Source organism: Dama dama, chromosome 5 (genome assembly GCF_033118175.1).
Source record: "Dama dama isolate Ldn47 chromosome 5, ASM3311817v1, whole genome shotgun sequence".
NCBI classification, from domain to species: Eukaryota; Metazoa; Chordata; class Mammalia; order Artiodactyla; family Cervidae; genus Dama; species Dama dama.
This window is the reverse complement of record NC_083685.1, coordinates 29823377-29844984: the sequence shown is the minus strand read 5'-3', so window position 1 is coordinate 29844984 and position 21608 is coordinate 29823377. Positions and strand designations below refer to the sequence as shown.

Genomic DNA, 21608 nt, shown 5'->3' with positions numbered 1-21608 from the left:
ATGTAAGACAAGGCTGCAAAAGGCTGAGTGCTTTTTCCTCTTCCCTTACCTGGATGATTATTTTGTTGTTCTTTTGTGTTTTAATTACTACAACAATAAAACCTAATCTGCATTCCTAATACTTCTGTCAGGTATGATTGAAATGAAGGCTCCTTATCAGTTTGAAATGTCCTGAATGCCTGGCTAGAAAAACTACAGCATAAATCTTTGCAGGTCTTAAACATTTTACAGCAGTTGCTATGCTACTCAAGGTAAACATTGGTATGTGTGTGTTGTCCAAGGAAGGTTCATTGTCAATGTTATATTTTTAAGATGGCACTCGCCAGAGAAATCCTAATAAAAAGACAAGCTCTGTTTGTTTTGAGATAAGTATTTATCGTAGAATTATAAGCAGTTCAGATAGTACTATTCCAAATAGGAAGTGAGCTTTTCTTTTTCTGAAAAAGGAGATGATAATTAATGCAAAAGATATCTAAGGTAGCCATCAAAATACAAAACCACCAATATGCTGATTTTTAAATGAACCTGTAGAAGTCAACAGAGGAACTAACTTGCTGTCTTGAGTCCACCCATCCACGTGGGCCTTACTTCATCCAAACACATGGGCTATCTGTTATGTTTCAGTAATGAAAGTAGAGATATATTTGTTTTTCATTTGTTCTTTCCTACTGAGTTCCCTTTTTATGGCCCACACTCACCAGGATTTGTTTGAACATTGTTGAGTTGCTTATGTGATTCTTGATAGCAAATTCTCAGTTTGGCTTTGTTTTGGCAAAGGGAAAAAGTCTCTCCTGTGAAACAGAATACTTGGCGTGTAAACGTTAAGCTTCCCAAGAGCGAGAATTTTGGTCTGTTTTGCTCACAGCACCCACGTGATGGGCTTTTTAATAAATGTTTGTTAAATGACTTAATGGACATGGTGTAACATTAACGTCTGTTTGCTGCTATAATCAATATTCACTCGGGAATTCCATGACAGTGTGTTTTAGTCTGCCGGGACTGCTGTTACAAAGTACCACAGGCTGGGTGGCTTAAACTTCAAATTCATTTTCTCACGGTGCTGGAAGCTGGAAGCTGGAAGTTGGAGATCAAGGTGTCAGCAAGATTGGTTTCTTACGAGGCCTGTTTCCTTGGCTAGTAGACAGCCACCTCCTCCCAGTGCCTTCAAGCGGGCTTCCCTTTGTGCATCTCTGCGTCCAAATGTCCTGTTCTGTGAAGGACTTCTTCCTACAAATCTCTTCTTTCAAACCCAGAACCCAAAACTGCTAGATCAAATGGCAGTTCAATTTTTCATTTTTTGCTAACCTTCCTTACTGTTTTCTGTAGTGGCTAAACAAATGTACATGCCCACTAACAGTTCATAAGGATATTTTGGAAAAGACACAAAAAGCACAACAACCAAAGCAAAAATCAAACAAGTAGGACTTTATCGAACTAAAAACAAAGCTTCTGTGCATCAAAAGAGGTACTCAGAATCAAAAGGCAACCTGTGAAATAAAATATGTGCGTACCAGATATTGGATAAGGTGTTGATATACAAAATGTGTAGAGGACTCATGAAACGCAATAACCAATGAAACAATACAAAAATACAACTTTAAGATGGGCAGAGAAGTTTAATAGACAATTTTGCAAAGAAGACAGACAAATGGCCAACAGTACATGAAAAGATGCTGAACATCACTCACCATTAGGGAAGTGCATACCAAAGCCACAGTGAAGTATCACCTCACACCTGTTAGGACGGTCATCGTCAAGAAGACAAGAGACGGAGGTGTTGGTGAGAGTGGGGAGAAAATGGACTCTCTTGTATCCTGCAATGACATAGAATTCTTAATTTAAAGGCAGGAAAGAAGCTTAAAGGCACTGGGTGTAGTAGCCCTGCTTTAAAGAGGAGACAACTTAGGTTCTCATGGGCTACAGTGTTTGTGGAAATTCCCTCTCCTGACATAGTAGCTCCAGGGGTACACCAGAGGCTCCCTAACTCCTCATCAGGCTCTTTGCTCTCATCATGTTGCCACTCAGACTGACCTTCTTTGAGGACCTGAGAAGACTTCATCTTGTGTAGGATCATGACACATGATCGTGACATTCTAGAAATGGTTGGACAGGACAACTCATTGCACAGAGATTTCGGATCTCTTTTCTCCTCTTTCGCAATCTGTCTTTGCAAAGTTCTGTGCCCAGAAAGGTCTAGGCTAGGATTAAGTTCTGCATTGGGAAAGACTGAAGGCAAATGGAGAAGGAGGCAGCAGAGGATGAGATGGTTAGACAGCATCACTGACTCAATGAACATGAATTTGAGCAAACTCCAGGAGACAGTGGAGGACAGAGGAGCCGGGCATGCTATAGTCCATGAAGTCCTAAAGAGTGGGACATGACTTAGCGACTGAGCAACAATAATAGGATTAGGTTTTCCACCACGTTATTGCTGCGATGCTGCAGTTAATAGCGGAAAAGCCCTTTTCTGGCTTATTAAAGTAGGGATATTGATTTAGCTAGTACATTACAGAAACCGGGAAACTCTGCTTGCCGTTTCTGGCCATTGTCATCCACTGGGTAGTCTCAGTATGATCCATAGCCTAGAAGTAGGTGTCTGTTTCCATAGTGACTAAAGGAACTATTCAAGCCACTCTGCATAAGTCTTTTTTTTAGTTTTATTTTTAATTGGAAGATAATTACTTTACAATATTGTGATGGCTTCTGCCGTACATCAGCATGATTCAGCCATAGGTATACATACGTCCCCTCTCTCTTAAGCCTCCCTTACACCTACCTCCCCACCCCACTCGTCTAGGTATTTTTATACAGCAGAGGTATTGTTAGAATTTGCTAGGCACTTAAAATGGGAGAAAGGCTCTGAGCTTGTACTGGAAAGTGGAATTTTTGGTTCAAGGAGAAATGAAAGATTAAAAACGGTAGAAGATATCTTTCCCTCTAACTTCTTTTTTTTCTGCTGCTCCTCCTTTTCTCCGAAAATCCCTTTGGACTACTTAGAAAAGCAGAACCTCAAAAGTGAACAATCTGAATGTTCCTTGAACCAGTGGGTGGGTGACAGTCATGAGAAAGCCCTTAAAAAAAGAAAAGCACCACTTCCTCTCTTCTGTCCGGGGATTGAATCTTTGAATCCAAGGGGAAGTAAGTTAATTCTCCCCCCACCCTTTTTTTTTCTTTAGATGGGGACTTCCCTGTGTGCCTACATGTATGCGTGTGTGTGTGGTTATGTTTTTTAAGTATTATTTTAATTTATATCTTTAAAAGTGTGAACACTTAGCACCAGTATCTGCATGCAGTAACATTTGTCAGGTGGTTTGGTTCCCTTGGTCACTTGAGGGGATTAATATTCAGGTACCTCACTGAACTCAGGATGTGCTTGTTCTGGTTGTCCAACATTGCAGAACTATTTTGTTTTTCTTTTTCTGTATAGCTACTTTAAACTTTATCTCAGCAGTACTGATTTTAGTTGGAACTTTTCATTGTTCTTGAAGGAATTCACTACATTTCCAACAGAGTTGGAAGCAAAATAAATCAACTCCAGAGCATAAATAATTCTATATACTGCCTAAAATATACATCCATAACCTGACACTTTAATGAATAATACATTGACACATTTTGTATCGGCTTTCTGTACATTTACTCTCTGTGTGTAGATTGACACAATTGATTTGTTTCATCATAGTTATGAGTCATAACTCAGTTATTCTTTGAGTAATATACATTTTGGCTGATAGTTTGAAATTTTTCGAAAACGTGGCATCAGATTTTCACATTATAAACTACATCAATATTAACCAAATTGGTTAACCTAATAATGCACACTTTTATTAGATAATTGCTTATTTATATATAAATCACAATAGTACTCTGTCAAAGCATTTCTTCATTTCTTAGACAATTAAAAACTTATGGTAGTAAAGAGGAATATATTAAATTTGGTTTTTACTCTTGAAAGTTGGTTATAATAATGGAAAACATCTTAGTGCTAATAGTTTAGCCAGAATTTTTACATTCTTGAAAGTAGATCTTTAAAATAAGAATGAAATCAGTGTTGACCGAAACTGCCACATTCATTTCTACTGATCAGCCTTTATAAACCCACTACCAACACCACCACAGGCAAGAGGGGCTCTGGACCCACGAAGCTACGAGTCCCAAGAGAGGCTGTTTCGCCCCAGAGAGCGAATGTCCTTTTTTCTGAGTGACGGTGTAGCTTCTACTTTTCAACTGCTGTGCCCACAGGATAGTCCAGAGAGGGGGTCTTTTCCAGATTAACACAATTGCAGTATTTAGGGCAGCAATGGCTCTGTTACTGGAGAAGTTTTCGTGGATGAGTTGGGTTTCAAGGAAGGCTGTTATAAATGGTCAAGATTTATTGTGCAGATCACAAGACAGAGTTGTGCTCGTGGGGGCAGGGCAGCAGCATTAGCAAGGGTACAGGTCAAGGTCAGGAATATGACATGTGCAGCAGTCAGTAAGGAGACTAGATTGATTGGGACAAAATGTGCTTGTCTTTGATGAGTGGAGGATTAGATGGGAGAGGTGAGTGAGGGTCAGGTGGTGAGGCTCCTGAATACAGGGTAAGGAATTTGGATGTTATCCTTCAGAAGAGAAATCACTCTAGGCATTTGTCCAGATTCATCCCGTGATCGGCGATAGCTTATTTTAGGTAGATTAACCCAGGGTTATGCAGCATAGGATAAAAGGAATAAGGGAAGATTGAAGACAACGAGACAGATTTACAGGCTCCTAAATATAGTCCATGGTTTTCAGCTTCTGCCCGAGACCTGAGTAATGAAGATGAAAAGGAAGAGCTGATATGATAGAGTTTTTTTTAATTACAGCAAATGTTATCATTTTTACCTGATCTCCAGAAAGAACCCATACTTGTTATAGAAAATGCTTAAAATACACAGTTATAAGGAAGAAAATGAAAATCACCTGTTCTCATTAAAACTGTAGATGAATGCTCTTGAAATTTTAGGCACTTTTGGTTTTTTGTTTTGTTTCAAAGTATGTGGGTTGAAATCATGGTAAAATAATGCTAAGTTTAAAGAGCTTGGATTACTTGTCATTTACTATGTTTTAAACATTTATTTCTTAATAAAAAATTCTAGAGGACTGCATTTTTATTGCAGAATGCTTGATTTACAATGTTATGTCAGTTTCTAGTACATAGTAAAGTGAATTATATATATATATATGTATATGTATACATACCCATATATGTATATATCAGTAGATAGACTTTTCTGTTATGGTTTATTGCAGGATATTGAGTATAGTTCCCTGTGCTATATAGTAGTAGGTCCTTATTGTTTATCTAGTTTATATATAATAACGTGTATCTGTTAATCCTAAACTCCTAGTTTATCCTTCATCCTCTTTGGTAACCATTAAGTTTTCTATGTCTGTAAGTCTATTTCTATTTTGTAAATAAGTTCATTTGTATCAGTTTTTAGATCCCATGTATGAATGATATCACATGGCACTTGTCTTTCTCTGTCTGACTTATTTCGCTGAGAATGACAGCCTCTAGGTTCCTCCATGTTCCTGCAGAGAACAATGTTTTGCTCTTTTCATGGCTGAGTGATATTACACTGTATACGTGTACCACATCTTCTTTATCCATTCATCAATGGACACTTAGATTGCCTCCACATCTTACTAGAGAACCTCATTTTTAGTGCCTGTCCCGCTATTTAAGATTATGAGTGCAAGGTTATTAACTATTCCACTATCGTAAGTTCTAGATCGTTACCAACTTTTTGTTATTATGAATTTTACTGTAATAAACTCAGTCAATGTAAATAAAATCAGTCAATGTAAATGCTTTATTTCATACTATTCCTTTTCCTTCTTCTGTAAGTAAATAAATAAAATTTAAAGATTAGGTGGAGCATTTGTTCCTGTATTTATTTTGTCTATTTTGATTTCAGTTCTGGTCTACCACACCTCACCCTTAGTCCACTTTAAAAACTGGGGAAGGGGATATTACTTTTGATCTTTTCCTGAAATTATTGCCTTCTTCTGATGCTTGTCGTTTAAAATGGTGTATTTTAATCCATTGTTTAATCCATTAATACCTGAGCATTTTAGGTTGTTTTGATTTTCTCCTTTTCAACACTGATGAATTGATATTCCTGCACGCATACTTCATGTGCACAAATAAAAGACTATAACCTTGAAAGCGAATTATAGGGACATGGGATGTATCCATCTTCAACTCTAGTATCCTGTGCACATCAGTTGCATCAACTACAGTGGTACCAATTAATACTCACTTTTGCAGGCAGAGCAGAGAAATTTCAATCCACCCACATCCTTGGCAATCCTTTCTTTTAAATGCTCACCAATCTCCTATAAGTGAAATAGTATCTCTTTTGTGTATATGAAATATTTTACTTTTGTTGTGCATTTCTCTAGTAACTAATGAATTATAGTATAGCATGATTTCATATGTCTAGTGGCCATTGAAGCTTCTTGTCTGGAATTTGCCCATTTTCTATTGAGTTTGTTTTATTTCTCTATACTGTGGCAGGTATGTGGTTTGCCAAGGTATTCTCCCAGTGTCTGTATTTTAACTCTGCTTATTTAAAAATTTTAGGCAAATTTCTCAAAGTTCTCTTTTATGGTTTGGATGTTTCCTATCTTGACTAATAAGTTCTTCTCCAATGTCAAAGATGTTTCACTTACAATTTATTCATATTCTTCATGGATCAGTTACTTTATATTAAAGCTTTAATTCCTCTGACAATCACTAATAAACCCACCAGGTGATTTCCCAGAATGAGGAAGATGAAAAGTGGAAAACAAAGGAAAAAACTGATAAACTCTTTTAAGGCTTCCATTGTTAAGTCCATAACTGGACCACAGAGGCATCATCTGTTTTGTGTAACAGCAGGTACCCACACCTACCATGGTTTGTGTTAACAAAAGTGGATGTCTTCCCCATTGAAAATCTTCCACAGAAACTCTGTCCAAGTTCAACTACATGACGTCTTTGCAAAGTATCAATTACTCCTGGTCATTGAGGTTGAATAAAATTTCACTTCCCTGTGTTTTCAGCCATGGTCTCACTACCTAACCCCGTGCCTGAGTCCAGAAGGAACACGTTGCCGTTTTTAAAACACAGTCCACCTAACATTAGCTTCATTTTGCTTTCAGCAGCTCACGGAAACCGTGAGTCCTTCCTCGCTGCCCGCCTCAGCCTTGCCACTGGACCTCCTGAATAACGCCGTCACTGCCTTTAGTACCTTGGAAGACCTCATTCGGTATCTTGAACCAGACAGATGGCAGTTAGACTTAGAAGATCTCTACAGGCCCACTTCTTTGCAACTGCTGGGCAAGAATTTCGTGTTTGGAAGAAAATCCAGAGGTAAGCTCTCTCTTCAGGTTAGAACCTCATCTAATTTTCTTAGCAGCTCATGTTTCGGATTCTTCTGCCATACCTTCTAATGAGTAGAGTTTAAAATTCTTCTTTGATAAAGTTAAATGTTCCATTTTCTTAATATTTGAGCATATTTACATATTAAATAAGAATGCACATAAAAGGAGGCTCTTCTGACTGGGTATGGGAGATTTAAAGAGATGCTTTTGCTGAAAATGCGTTATTTCTTTAATTCAAAAATATCATGTTGATGAAGTCCTCTGTTACATTTCATAGGAATTGTTGCTTAGTCAAACTTAATATTTGGTGTATATTAAATTAGAGATTCAGTAGAGATTATCATAGCTGCAGGGCCAGGTTTGGGGCTAGAAAAGGGGAAAGCTCTATTAAAATCTTTGTCTAACATGTCCCCTGAATCAGAATTATATCCATTTCCTAAGCCTAGAAACTTTTCTAAATATTATGAAAAATACCCATGGCTCCCCAGAAAACAGACCTACTAGTTTCCAAGATAGGAATCACTGTAAGAAAATAATGTTCTAAAGGAACTCACGCCATGATGATTCTTTCTCTGTATAAATATGTTTGAAATGATCACTTTTGATTATATGAGCATATCTCCTTCCAAGAGTGAAAGTGTTGATAATTAAACTTAATTCCACATGGTCAAGAAATTGGAAATAATGGTAACGGGATTTGCTCTAAGATCCGCTAACTTTCCTAGTAACACTAACATTGGAAAGCATCACTGTCAGACACAAATGAAAATGCAACTGGCTAATTATAACTCCCTCAGAAAATCTGTTTCAGTCTGTCAGATACTTTAAAATCTACCTAGGGTCTTTTACACAATGGAAGAACAGTCTGTAGAATGTCTATAGAAAGCAGAATATTTAGTTAATTTGAGCAACTCACAGGGGCAGATTGCATCAGACATGTTCTTCAGAAAGAAACCCTATTCCCACCCTTTCCTGCTCAGAGCTGCAGCTCTTCTGATCGGGACCTTCCATCTCAGCAGATCCTGTTGAGACTTGCCCAGCATGGTATTCTGCTGGGCCAGCAGCCCCAGTTTCCTCTCAGCAATATTGGAAATCTTGTCCAGAGGCAGCCGAATCTTGTCCAGATCCTGAAGGCTGTTGCATATTTATAAGATGTGATCTTGATGAATAACTCACCAACAGCACTTCCCTTCCCTCCTGCTCAGGAACGGGAAGGTGGAGACTTGGGAGGCTGTCTGCAACGCCCCTGAATACAGCCTTTGTTAGCAAATTTGGAGTAGATTATTGAGTGGATCTGTAAGAAGCAGAGGGAGTCAGCTGGGTTCTGAGCTCAGATCGAGTTTTGACAGCTGTTCTTGGGATGGGAGCCTGCAAATCTCCCCTCCAGCCATGCCCATGTGTCTGTATCTCTCCCTGTGGTGCTCAGTGATGATTTGGCCAGAGGCTAGGGTGTACTTAAAAGACCCAGCACTGAACCAGATCTTTCAAATATTCATTTAACACTTTCCAAATTGAAGCCCTTTGCAGTTTGCCAAATCTATTAACTTTTTAAGCATACGGTAAGTGTGAGAAAAGCAGTGTATATTTTTGGAACTTTACATAAACTAAAATGCAGGTGTGGGATAACATCTATATAGACAAAACCAACTCCCCTCCCCAGAGTCTCTGCAAAGGAATGAGGAGTAAAACATTTAAAAGCTTCTAATTAGACATTGAAAGAGATTTTCCATAGAATAAACATATCACAGTGTTACCACATTCATCTTAGAAAGACCACCCTCATATTGCAATACAGTCATAGAATTTCCTTGGGCTGAATGTCTCAAAAGAATGAACACTAATAAAGTAAAATGTGATCATGGTTTTTTTTTTCTTTTTTTTTAACCAGTGTTATCCTTTTTAGTAAAACTTGCAATATTTATGAATCTGAACAAGAAAATAGGTATTAGAAAAACACTGTTCATTGATGACAAGCTTCACATCTTCATTCTTTAGAAAGACAGGCTAATGCTTGCATCGTCTTAGTAGTCACAAAAAGAAAATAAAGCATCTGAGGCTGTTTGCTTTACAAATATTTTGTAAAGGGAAACTTCATAATAGTAAAGTTGTACAAAAGTGTGTGTTGATGCATGATCTTTCTCTCTCTCTGTTTTTCTTCCTTTTTTTTTTTTTTTTTTTTGCCTAGGTGTTCTACACAATATTTTATGAATTTGTGACACCAATTATAGTCACATGATGATTTTAATGAAGCTTAGATGAGTTTGAAGTCCTAACAGTAGGAAGCATAAATTTCAAATAACATATGCTAAATTTAAAGTCCTTCTTTAGCCCAAAGTAGACTGCATTCATGTTTTTCCGTTTCTTTGTTTTCCCTTTCTTCCTCCAATTCAGTATATTCATTCATATCTTCCTACTACAGAAAAGAAAAACTCATTTTTTTTTTTAAGTCAGGCTTAACTAGTACTTAAAAAGGGCTTTTGACTTTTGTGTCAAACATGATAGATGAGTGGAAGCTAAGTTGAAAGTCTGTTTAAATTTTCACATTGTAGCAGGTATCATAAGTTGGTTCACTTGGGAAATCCATCTAACCTTTTATTGTGGTTAAGTAAACATTTTAAAGGGAACATATACAGTCTCATTTTCTAGTTGCATGAAATAGTATGTTTAAAACTCTTTGAGGTAGATGAATATCCTTTGAAAGCTAAGAGCTTCATTCACATTCTAAAGAAATATAAATCTTAAATAAGCATTAAAAACTTTGGCAACTGGCTTTTGTATGTGTGTGTCTGTTTTAGGTTTTCTCACTCCTTGCCTGGATATTAACTTCTAGAGAAAAGATTCAAAGACGCTCCTATGCAGCGTTGACAGTTAAAGAGCAGTATGTACATAGACTGTTAGTTCAGCAAAATGAAATCAGATAAAACAGGTGACATCACTTAAGCTAATCATCTCATTAATTTTATTAGAACTAAGTTGGTCTTTAATGGCACTTAAAAAAATGAATTCATTTCCTCTTAAATATTTAAAAGTTTTACTTACACAGGATCATTTTTCAGATGAAAGGGAAATCTTTAGATACTCAAATAAAACAGTAATTTTTCTGTTGAATTGGAAAAAAGAATTTTAGCTGAATGATGCTGAAATGAACCTATTAAATTAGCATTTCCTTGGTGTTTCCCTGTTCTTGATCAATTTTAGTCAATTGTATAGTTTACATGTGTTTATAATTTACAGTTGCATATACAAAATCTTGTATGTGTTTCTTAAAAATACTTACCTTGATTTCTTTTGACATTTTAGAAAAACTTGACCACATACACAAGTATAACATAGCTAAAGAAAACAAGCATTTGATTCTTACTACCTTGTCATTTTTAAAATATTTTCAAATATTAGTCAGTTAATTTTTAAAACTGTATTATTATTATTGAATTAACTTTGGCCAGAAAATATTATTTATAATGTTGTCAGTATTAATGAAAATATATTTAACATATCTCTTATATTTTACATAATGTTCCTAAATTTTAATAAAACTATTTTTGACGGAAAAAAGCTCTGATGAATTATGTATTATTCAAACCTTCAATTTTATTGGAATTGCTTTTATTTGAATATTTCTAGGGGAAAAGGCAAAGCCCTAGAGCAGAAATTAAGATCATTTTAGAAATGCTTATCCTAGTAATTATCAACTACTTCATATTATATATATAAGTTTATACTAAACGTGACATATTACTTTGATATAATTTAACTAAGGCAAAGTCATCTTGTAGTTAAAAGCAATGGTTCTTTGAGAATTACTGCAACAATTAATAAAAGGATTTTTTTTGCTCTTCATAAGTAGATATTCTAAAGAGTAAAGCACAACATAGTTAACCAAGTTACTAAAACAATAGAGGTAATGGTTATAAATTAGACAATTCTTCCATCCATTAAAAGGAGACTAGAAATCTTGCCTGGAAAATCCCATGGACAGAGGAACCTGGTGGGCTGCAGTCCATGGGGTCGCTAAGAGTTGGACACGACTGAGCGACTTCACTTTTCACTTTCATGCGTTGGAGAAGGAAATGGCAACCCACTCCAGTGTTCTTGCCTGGAGAATCCCAGGGACGGGGGAGCCTGGTGGGCTGCCGTCTATGCGGTCGCACAGAGTCAGACACGACTGAAGCGGCTTAGCAGCAGCAGCAGCAGAAATCTAAAGGAGTCTAGTTAAACTAAATTTTCAAGTCCATAAACTAATCAACACACCAGAAGCAATGCTTTCCAACAACTCCTGCTCTTTTAAAAGGTGTCTTCTTTTTCACTCCTGGTCCACTCAGCTGTCTTCAAAAACTCATTTTCTTCGTTCCTCTTCTCATTCTATGATTCCTGTAAGTTCTGCCAGCAAGTTTCTGAACTTCATTCTTCATTCATTGCATGAGTTTGTCATCCTTCTAAAACTTGGATTTATTTTTTCATCAAAGCTTTCATTTTACATTCTATTCTTCCCTCCAACGTGTCCCGTGTTTGATTTTTTCACAAAGGTTAGAAGATGTAGCCCCATTTTTCCTGTAAAGTGTCCTATGTTTGGCTCTTAACTGTTTCTTTTGGCTCCATCCTCAACTCTGCACAACGCCACCTCTTCAACCATCCCTGGGTCACAAGTAAGCTCTGTTTGTCATCAAATAGAAAGTCCAGCCCACAAGCTGCATCACCCTAAGACCTGGTTCAGTAGAGTTATTCTTAAGGTGATGGTTCATGAAATAGTTAGATTTAGAGCTTAGTGAAGTGCGTCCGGCTCGGAGCTCACCCCCTCTTGGCTCCCTTGTGCCCCGCAGTGGTGGACCTGAACCTGCTCAGGGAGGAGGTGCGGCTCTACAGCTGCACACCCCGCAACTTCTCCGTGTCCGTCCGGGAGGAGCTGAAGAGGACCGACACCATCTTCTGGCCCGGCTGCCTCCTGGTGAAGCGCTGTGGCGGGAACTGCGCGTGCTGCTTGCACACCTGCAGCGAGTGTCAGTGTGTTCCCAGCAAGGTCACCAAGAAGTATCACGAGGTACGGACATCCATCCTTGCCTTTCCTGGTCTTTTGAGTCGGGGGTTTGGGGCTTGTGTCCCAGAATATCCTAAAGCAGTGCCTCGGGGAAGGCTTGTTGTTTTCAAGGAGAGGTCATCTTCAGGGAAACCCAATGAAACCAAACCAAGGTTTACAGAAGAGTTCCTGTTTTTATTTATTACTTTTAAAAATTAGAACCTTGAACTCAGAAAGCCAGACATGAAGGATTTGGACAGCTTGTCCTCCGAATGGACAATCACGGGTGATCAGGGGATTTTTTCCTCTCTCATAGAAAAAACACAATATGTTCCTCTGGATGGGGAAAAATGGATGAAATTTTCACCTTTTCAAAATATCAAGGGAAAAATGATATCAAGGGAAAATATTTTAAAGACAAACTTGGAGGTAAATTATGGTCCATTTTGGAGAAAAGAGATCTTTGATGTTTATTTTTTCCATTTGGGGCAATGCTGACACATAAATCCCAAGAGCATATTCATAATTATACTTCTTATTATTCATCATTTATATTGTATCTTCCTATTATTCATGTGGCCCCAAATAGTATGTTAAACCTTCTATGGATTCTTCATCCTTCTATGTCTTTATCCTATGGAATTAAAGAAAATACAAAAGGAAATATTCTTCATATTCTGTAATTTAATAAGAATTATTAAATTCTTAGTAATTTTTGGTTTTCAGAGCCTTGGTAATGTTAGGGTTAAACATTTAAAATTCTTATTAAGTATCCCCAGGGATACCCTCCACCACCCTCTCCAGCGGCACATAGCTTTCACACATCAGGAAGCAATCCCTTTTGATGGCTTAACTTCAGTCTTTACAAAATGTGGTTCACAAACTTTAATTTTTACAAAACCAAACCAAAGTCTGCCTCCTAACTTCATTTCAGTGTGGCTTCATTTGTTTTTGTTTTTTTTTTCTGCTAAATAAAAGAATGGCACAAAATAAATATCTACTTAATAAATGAAATGATTTTTCTTACATATGAAGACACCAGCAGAACCCACATCTGTTGGGTAATCTGAATATGTCGTGTCATAAACTGCACTCATGTGACCGGGCTGCCCTGCTCTTCCCTGGTATTGTGTTGGCAGTTGACTAAATGGGAAAACAGCACTGAATTCCAGAATAGAAGGTCCCTGCTTCTACCCTAGGTCTATTTTTTAACTTGCTGTAACTATCATCAGGACACTTAGCCTGCATAAGGGCAAACTAGGATCAATTTTTCCTGATGATTTTATTCTCTGACAACTATTAGATGACAGTTTTTAGAAGATAACATCCAAAACTGGCAGTCTGGAGAATAAGTAGGACTGCTTGCTCTCATATTCCACATGCATCTAGAGACCCCTGTGCTAGAAACGCCCTCCACTCCTGTTTCAGGAGGAACCCCAGTCCCACTCTTCCCAAGGGATGGCTTTGTTGCTACTCTGAGAACTGGGAATTTAGTTAAGAAAAAACCCTTCACATGGCAGTTCTGTTACTGAACCAAACTTGAGTTGCTTGCCCTCCCGAGCAGTAAAGTCAGTCTGTTGACCCAGCTTGTAAAGGAAATACAGTGTTTATTATAGGTCCAAACAAGGAGTCCAGGTAGTTAGCGTTTAAAAGACTTGAACTCCTAAAGGCCTCCAGGAAAAGGTTTTTAAAGACGGGGTAATGGAAATGGTTTCAGCTCATGAACTTTCTTCTAATTGGTTGGTGGTAAGGTCATCAGAAGTCAACATCATCAACCTTCTGGTTCCAGCTGGTCGAGAGCCTATGTGCTTGTGGGGAGCATATAGTTAAGTTCTTTTACCTGGTGTCTGGGAAACAGCTCAAAGGATATGGCTCAGGATACTATCTATAGCCCTTGAGGAAGAACTCTAAAGGCCCTTAATTTTGTTTAATGACTAAACTATTATTATTTTGTTTTACTTGACTGTTTTCCTTCCTGCATTTTCTCACTTCTCCTATTAAATTTATTCTTTGAATAGTTTTTCTACAGACAAAAGACAAAATGAGGATGTGGAGAAGGGGAGTGGCCCATAGGGTCCTATTCTAAAACATGTTAAGGTCAAAATGCCTCAAAGGTAGGCTGATATTAGAGTTGATTAGTATAATGTAAAAGGATGTAATTAAAGTAAGAGATAAACTGGAGTGACTCTTTTCCCACCTAAAATTATTCAATTTTGAACTTTCTAAAGCAGGTACTTACTAAGGAAAGTGTATCTGGGGACCTGATTTAGCCGACAAGTCTTGGGTTTATGACCCAACTTGTGAAGAGCTATAAAGGCCAGAGTAGTCTTGTGAGCTTTCCTAAACAAGCTTATCAGATGCTGAGTCCATGTCAGGCCTTGGGGCTGCACAATCAGTCCTCAGATCAAGAGGATCCTCCTCCATCCTATACTTGTAAATTTCTTTTCAAATACCATTAGTTTCAGAGTTATCCAGAAAGTTGCCACAGAGTGTGCAATACGTGTTCTAAAGTCTCAAGTAAAATTCTGTGGGGAAAGGCCATGGGCAGAGCTTCTGTACTACTGCCCTTCAGAAGGGCATTGATTCATCTTCTCCAGCCTTCAGGTGGGGTTGATTGTGGGCACTACCTATAGTCCACACTTAACAACTGTGGGTGTTTATCTAGTTGTGTGATCATGGAGTACATTTCCCACAAATATCTCTAAAGTGTATGTGCACAGATATATGGTTACCAATTCCACATTTCTCACAGATATTGCCAACCTAATCCTGTCTTAATTTTTTCAATGTTTTGTTGGAATTATAAAATTTTCTTTGATACTATTTTTTTAGCAATCAAATTAGCCTATGAAAAAAGATTATTTGTTTGGTGTAATTCATAGTTCCTGAGCCCTAAACTTTTCTCAGCCTTATACTTTGTATGTTCTGAGGCTTGTAAATTTAGTATTACTTCTAAACAAATGAACTTTTTCAAAAACGTAACTTTTAACATTTCTAAAATCATTGTTATTGAATACCATTAATCCAGATCTAGAGACTTATTTAAAGTGAAGGCTTTCATTCTTTTTGATGATCCTTGATCCAGTTTTCAGTTTAAAGATTATTCTACTTCATGGACAAAGCAGAAGCAAAGACAGAGCTTAAAAGTTTTATATTTTATCTCTTTCATCCAGCTCTTTTATGCAGCTTGCCTACATATTAAGCTGACGTGTATCTGTTTGTGTCACTACAAAGATAACTGAATAATTCCCTCTTTTGCTTCCTTTAGCATTTTCATTGGGTTTTCACAAACTTAAAAAATCATAAAATGTAACATAATGTTATATTTTGATAAAATATTATCAAATTAGATTTTTATTGCTTTTTTATCTAAAACCAGATATTCTTTATTTGAAGCCATTTTAGCCAAAAACAAAAAATGTTTTCTTAATTTCCCTGTCTCCAAAAAACGCATTTTCAGAAAAACAAGACAGGGGTTTTATGTATGTGTAAACCTAGATGTTACAACTTTATTCAATCGCTTTTTAGTTTACTGTCAATCCCAGCATAACTGTAGTTCATCCTCCTGCATGTGTGCAACTTGAAAGATATTTCTGTTAGAGAACAGTTATTACTTTGTATTTGTTTCTCCCAAATTGAGAACTAAGAATAAAGATGCCATTACAATGCAGGGCTCAAATGCAGGGAATCCAAGGCTGTGTGACTTTGGGCTAATTACTTAATCCCTGGCCCCTCAATTTCTTCATATGTTAAGTGAGCTGTAAGACTTCACGCCTCATTGTGAGGACTCAAGGAGCTGATGCTTACAAATACCTAGAATGAGGTCTGGCGCATTTCAAGCCCTCCATATTTACTGGCGATTGTCTCACTCAACCTTCTCTGGTGACTCAGACGGTAAAGAATCCACCTGCAATGCAGGCAAGCCAGGTTTAATCCCTGGGTCAGGAAGATCTCCTGGAGAAGGGAATGGCTACCTACTCCAGTATTCTTGCCTGGAGAACCCATGGACAGTGGAGCGTGGTGGGCTACAGTCTATGGCTTTGCGAAGAGTTGGACGTGACTGAGTGACTAACACTCACTCAGCTTTATTTTTGCCCCCTCCACCTTGTCTAGCCTTATTCTTTGATTATGGCAACTAATCAATACAGATTTAATGAATTGTGCCCAGAGATAGGATATTTTCTTTCTGGCAAAAACATTTGTAAGATATTCTGACAAATGTATCACTCCTTTCCCCCATTCTTAATCACCCTAATGGGCTTCATCTTGTTTACATCTTCATACATCTAGTTTCATTTTTCATAGCACATAGTCTTTTCTTGTGTAGATCTGTTTTTTGGGGGGAGGGGGGATAATTATACCACTCAACTGCCTTGCTCTAGTAATGTGTCCCATCACCCAAGGCTCTGTGCGACCCGGAATTTGGGACAGCAGTACACGTGCATTGTTCCTTGATGTATCTTTCTGGCCTGATCTGTTCTCTCCGCAGTCTCTGGTTTTAGCATTTCCTTGCATTATTTCTTCACACAGTCAAAATTGTAGTTTGAATCTCTTCCTCAAAACCTTTGTGAGATATGCTTCTACCTCATTTCTTTCCTGTATCATAAGTCATGCACTAAAGACCAGTAACCCTTTTTAACATTATCTGGGACCAGGCAGTCATTTTCTAGGTCTCTCTGTGTCTTCCAAAGTCCAAACTTTCAAAGGGAATTAAGAGACAAAACATTTATTAAACCTGCACCACATTCAAGACCTGAACACCCTTGGAACATTATGAGATTCTTTTGCTTTTGTAAATATCCACAGGCATGGGTGGATGAAGATGGGGTGGAGAGGGGGCAGTTATGTGGTGACTGCATCTTGTGTAAGCTCTGCAGAGGGAGGAAGGATTGTTGGGTTGCAGCCTGGTGTGATGTAGACTGTCAGAACTGTATATAGGGGTCTCACTAATCCTTACCATTCATGGTCATTCTTTCCCCTGCCAACTGGGAGAATGTATATAAATGGACACAGGAATTAAAGACATTGCCAGTATTGCACTGTATGTATCCACCCGACCAGATTCCAGAAGCTACTTGTCGAGAGTGATGATAAGGCATACTGCCAGCATCTCAGGAGTCGTTGGTTTTGATGCCGCCCTATGTTGGTCAGGGCTTCCCTGGTGGCTCAGAGGTTAAAGCATCTGCCTGCAATGCAGGAGACCTGGGTTTGATACCTGGGTCGGGAAGATCCCCTGGAGAAGGAAGTGGCAACCCACTCCAGTATTCTTGCCTGGAGAATCCCATGGACGGAGGAGCCTGGTGGGCTACAGTCCACGGGGTCGCAAAGAGTCGGACACGACTGAGCAACTACACTTTCACTTTCACTATGTTGGTCAAAAGTGGGAGATCAGTACCAGCACATAAACTGTATTCATCTCACTGGATTAAGTTTCACATAAAAATAATAGTCTGAATAATTATCACTCTAGAATTGTAAATGTCATAGAAAATCTACTTTAAAAGTTTACTATTTTTCACAGCTATATAAGACTTTGCAGCTTATCTCTCTAGGAAGAAAGTTACTAAATAAGTAGAGTATATGACTAGTAATATTCGGGTCTTGGTGAAATTATTATCTATCATTGTCATCATTCCCATTTGGCAAAAGTACAGATAGTGACTGTGTCACTCATTCTCTCTAAGCTTCTGTTCACTCATGTGTTAAATAGGGCTAATAGTTTTAAATAACTTCATAGAATTCTAGTGAGTTAAAGTACGTGAAAACTACTAGATCCCCTGGTACCCAGTAAGCATTCAAAAAATGTCAGCTAATTAACCTTTGATATGACCAGATACTCCAAAGAGAGGACGATTCTTTGTTTTTCATTGTTAAATATTTAAGTAAAACAGTCATAAAACCAGTTGTTGTTGTTGTTTAGTTACTAAGTCATGTCCAGCTCTTTGCGACCCCATGAATTGTAACCCGCCAGACTCCTCTGTCCATGGGATTATCCAGGCAAGAATACTGGAGAGGGTTGCCATTTCCTTCTCCAAGGGATCTTCCCAGACCCGAGTCTCCTGCATTGGTAGGTAGGTTCTTTACCACTGAGCAACCAAGGAAGCCCCGGTAAAACCTGATTTGTGCCGTTTTGGATTAATGAATATTTCCAGAATGGTATCTTTTAGAAGTTGCTCTGCAAAATTATCTGTGTCAGACTCAGAGAGCAAACTACACAACTTCCCATTATTCTGTGCTCTGTTCATAAGCCAAAGCCACATAATTTCTAAAACTTGTTATAAGACCTAAAATGTAATGTATGTTGAGTAGTTAGTTCTTATCAAATATATCAGAGAATCGTGTATAGAATACATAGCTGTATCCTTTCATCACAGTTTGAAAAGGGTGTGTTTAGTATCAGTGTCTGTTTTGCTGTATTTCTAGTTAAAAATCTCAACCATCCAAACTGCAAATAACTTCATTTAATAGAGGCATTCTTGTTATTCTTGCCAACTGTACACGACACAGTAGGACCCAGCTGCAGAAAGTTAACTGTGACGGAGCTGTTGTCGACGAAGTACATCTAATCCATCTCATCAAGTTTACAGAGGACTTGACGTGTAGCCAAGCACGTTAATGAGCAGCATAATTGAGCAGACTCAGCTGCAGACGGGTCGGGTTTCTTTTCACAGCATCGCAGTACTTGCCTGCCGTGCTCCAAGGATAAATATTTGCTAAGCATGTGAATAAATGAATGAAAGAAAACAGCAAACGGAAGAACAAATTGTTCAGTAGTGGTTTCCAAAACACCTAAAGAAGGTGAAATTCCCTCTGATTACGGTTAAATGCGTAAGGGAAAGAGGGTATAGTGAATCTTTCAATTTAAAAACTATTCTTTTTTAAAATTTTACTTTATTGAAGTGTGGTTGGTTTCCATTGTTGCGTTAATTTCTGCTGTATGGCAAAGTGACTCAGTTATACATATACATATATATTATTTTTCATATTCTTCTCCATTATGTTTTATAACAAGATATACTTCCCTATGCAATACAGTAGGACTTTGTTGTTTATCCACTCTATATATTCTAGTTTGCATCTGCTAATCCCAAAGTCCCAATCCATTCCCTCACCTGTCCCTCTCTCTACTTGGCAACCACAAGTCTATTTATTCTGAGCAGCCTCCTTCCTAATTGTCAGTATTAAAAAGTCTTTCCTTTCATGAAAAGATGATGATCATTTGTGATTTCTCTGAAGGGTGGGGGAATATGTTCATAATGCCTTCAGGAGTAGAAATTAAAATGTGTTAAGTCATTGTTGGGCCCCGAGATTCTGTTCTGAAATCATTCCTGTCCATGAAATCACAAGTTGCAGACGTGGCCTGATTTTAAAGGTGGTTTCCATTGTTCCCTTTCAGGTCCTTCAGTTGAGACCCAAGACAGGCGTCCGGGGGCTGCATAAGTCACTCACGGACGTGGCCCTCGAGCACCATGAGGAGTGTGACTGCGTGTGCAGGGGGAACCCTGGGGGATAATGCCTCGCAGTGGCTCAGGGCTGCCTCTGCGACAGAACTTGTGCCTTATCTCCATCCACAGTCCCGGCTGTTGGCTCCAGGGCCCTTTCATCTTCAGGATTTACAGCGTGTTCTGAGAGAGGAGACACCAGGCAGAATTAGGGGTTGTGCAACGGCCCTTTGGAGATGAGGCCCCCACGACAAGAGGAACGTCCTCGCCGGGAAAGGAATGAACCTTGTAGATTTCTAGTTAGTTGCAAAGTCCCTGTGAGCACCCTCGGCTGCACTGTGTCTCTTGTCTGGATGTGGCCTAGGTTCATGTCAGCACAGGAAACACTGCCTGTGAGCCCCTGGTTCTGTCGCCTTGCTTAACTCTAAGCCCCGTGCTCTGGGGCTCAAATCACAGAAATCTCGGATTGTTTCTTCTAGTCACATGTATAAGAGTGTTCTAAGTTCTACCAACATGGGTTTTAAAAAGGAACTGTGTTGCCATGAATTAAACTTGTCATGCTGATAGGAGAGACTGGATTTTCCATATTTCTTAATCAGATTTCTACCATTTAGAAGAAGAGACCTCCATGCATGGTTTGGAACAGACAAACCTGAGAAGAGTGGCCTTATCTTCACTTTATAAGTTGGTTTATTTGTTTTATTGTGTACATTTTTTATAGTCTCCTTTTGACATTATAACTGTTTGCTTTTCTAATCTTGTTAAATATATCTATTTTTACCAAAGGTATTTAATATTCTTTTTTATGACAACCTAGATCAACTATTTTTAGCTTGGTAAAATTTTCTAAACAGAATTGTTATAGCCAGAGGGACAAAGATGATATAAGATATTGTTGCTCTGACAAAAATACATGTATTTCCTTCTTGTATGGTGCTAGAGCATAGATCAATCTACTTTTTCAAATATTAATTGGGAAATGGATAGAATTTGGTAAGTTGCAAAGACTCTTGGAAAATAAATAATTATGTCTTCAACTCCTCTTATTGAGATGAAAGTAAAAAGCAGAATACCCCCAGAGGCATCCAGGTCCAGGCGTTACTAACCTCTAACCCTTATTTAGGAAAATGTGAGCCCAGCTCAGAAGATCATAAAGCACCTTGAGAATAAGAGACTTGACAACCGCCTGACAAAGCATGTTCGGCTGTCCTATAGGAACACATCCTATTTATTGTGATGTTCTGGTTAGATTATCTTTAAACTCTGTTCCATACACTTGTATAAATACATGAATATTTTTATGTACAGAAGTATATCCTTTAATCAATTCACTTATTGTACTCTTTGGCAATTGAAAAGAAAATCAGTCAAATCCTTCGCTTGTATAATGCTGAATCTCGTGCCTAGGTTATGTGGTGACTATTGGAATTAAAAATGTATTGAATCACCAAATAAAAGAATGCAGCTATTTTGGGGAGAAACTGAGTGTGTGTTTCCAAGATTTGTGTCACCATGATTTTTATTTTGCAAAACGTGCTATCAGTTCAAAAGACAGGCCGAAAAGTGAGCATTTCTGGTTAGGCTTTCCTGCCTCTCGGCTCCTGTGCTTCTGAGCAATAGTTTTCTTTTTCTCAGATATCTTGATACTGATTAGTGGTAAATTAAGTTGCAAGTGACTTGGAGTTGTGTGTGATTAATGAAATGCTTGATGACAGATTATATGGTGGTATGAAATGGGGGAGTGTAACTTCCTAGTCCTGTCT

General features: G+C 38.1%; 1 protein-coding gene across 3 annotated transcripts in view; it reads left to right on the top strand.

The window, feature by feature from the left end:
* The window catches only part of PDGFC (platelet derived growth factor C), a 242254-nt gene extending 220928 nt beyond the window's left edge, over nt 1-21326 (top strand). For 2 of the 3 annotated variants that reach the window (XM_061142248.1, XM_061142250.1), the window contains 3 exons: nt 7168-7378; nt 12210-12427; nt 19800-21326. In XM_061142248.1, coding sequence (XP_060998231.1) covers nt 7168-7378; nt 12210-12427; nt 19800-19916 — 546 coding nt within the window. In that variant the 3' untranslated portion in view covers nt 19917-21326. The remainder of the gene's footprint in view (nt 1-7167; nt 7379-12209; nt 12428-19799) is intronic. The other variant, XM_061142249.1, reaches the window with a different exon arrangement.
* The last annotated feature ends 282 nt before the right edge of the window (nt 21327-21608 follow it).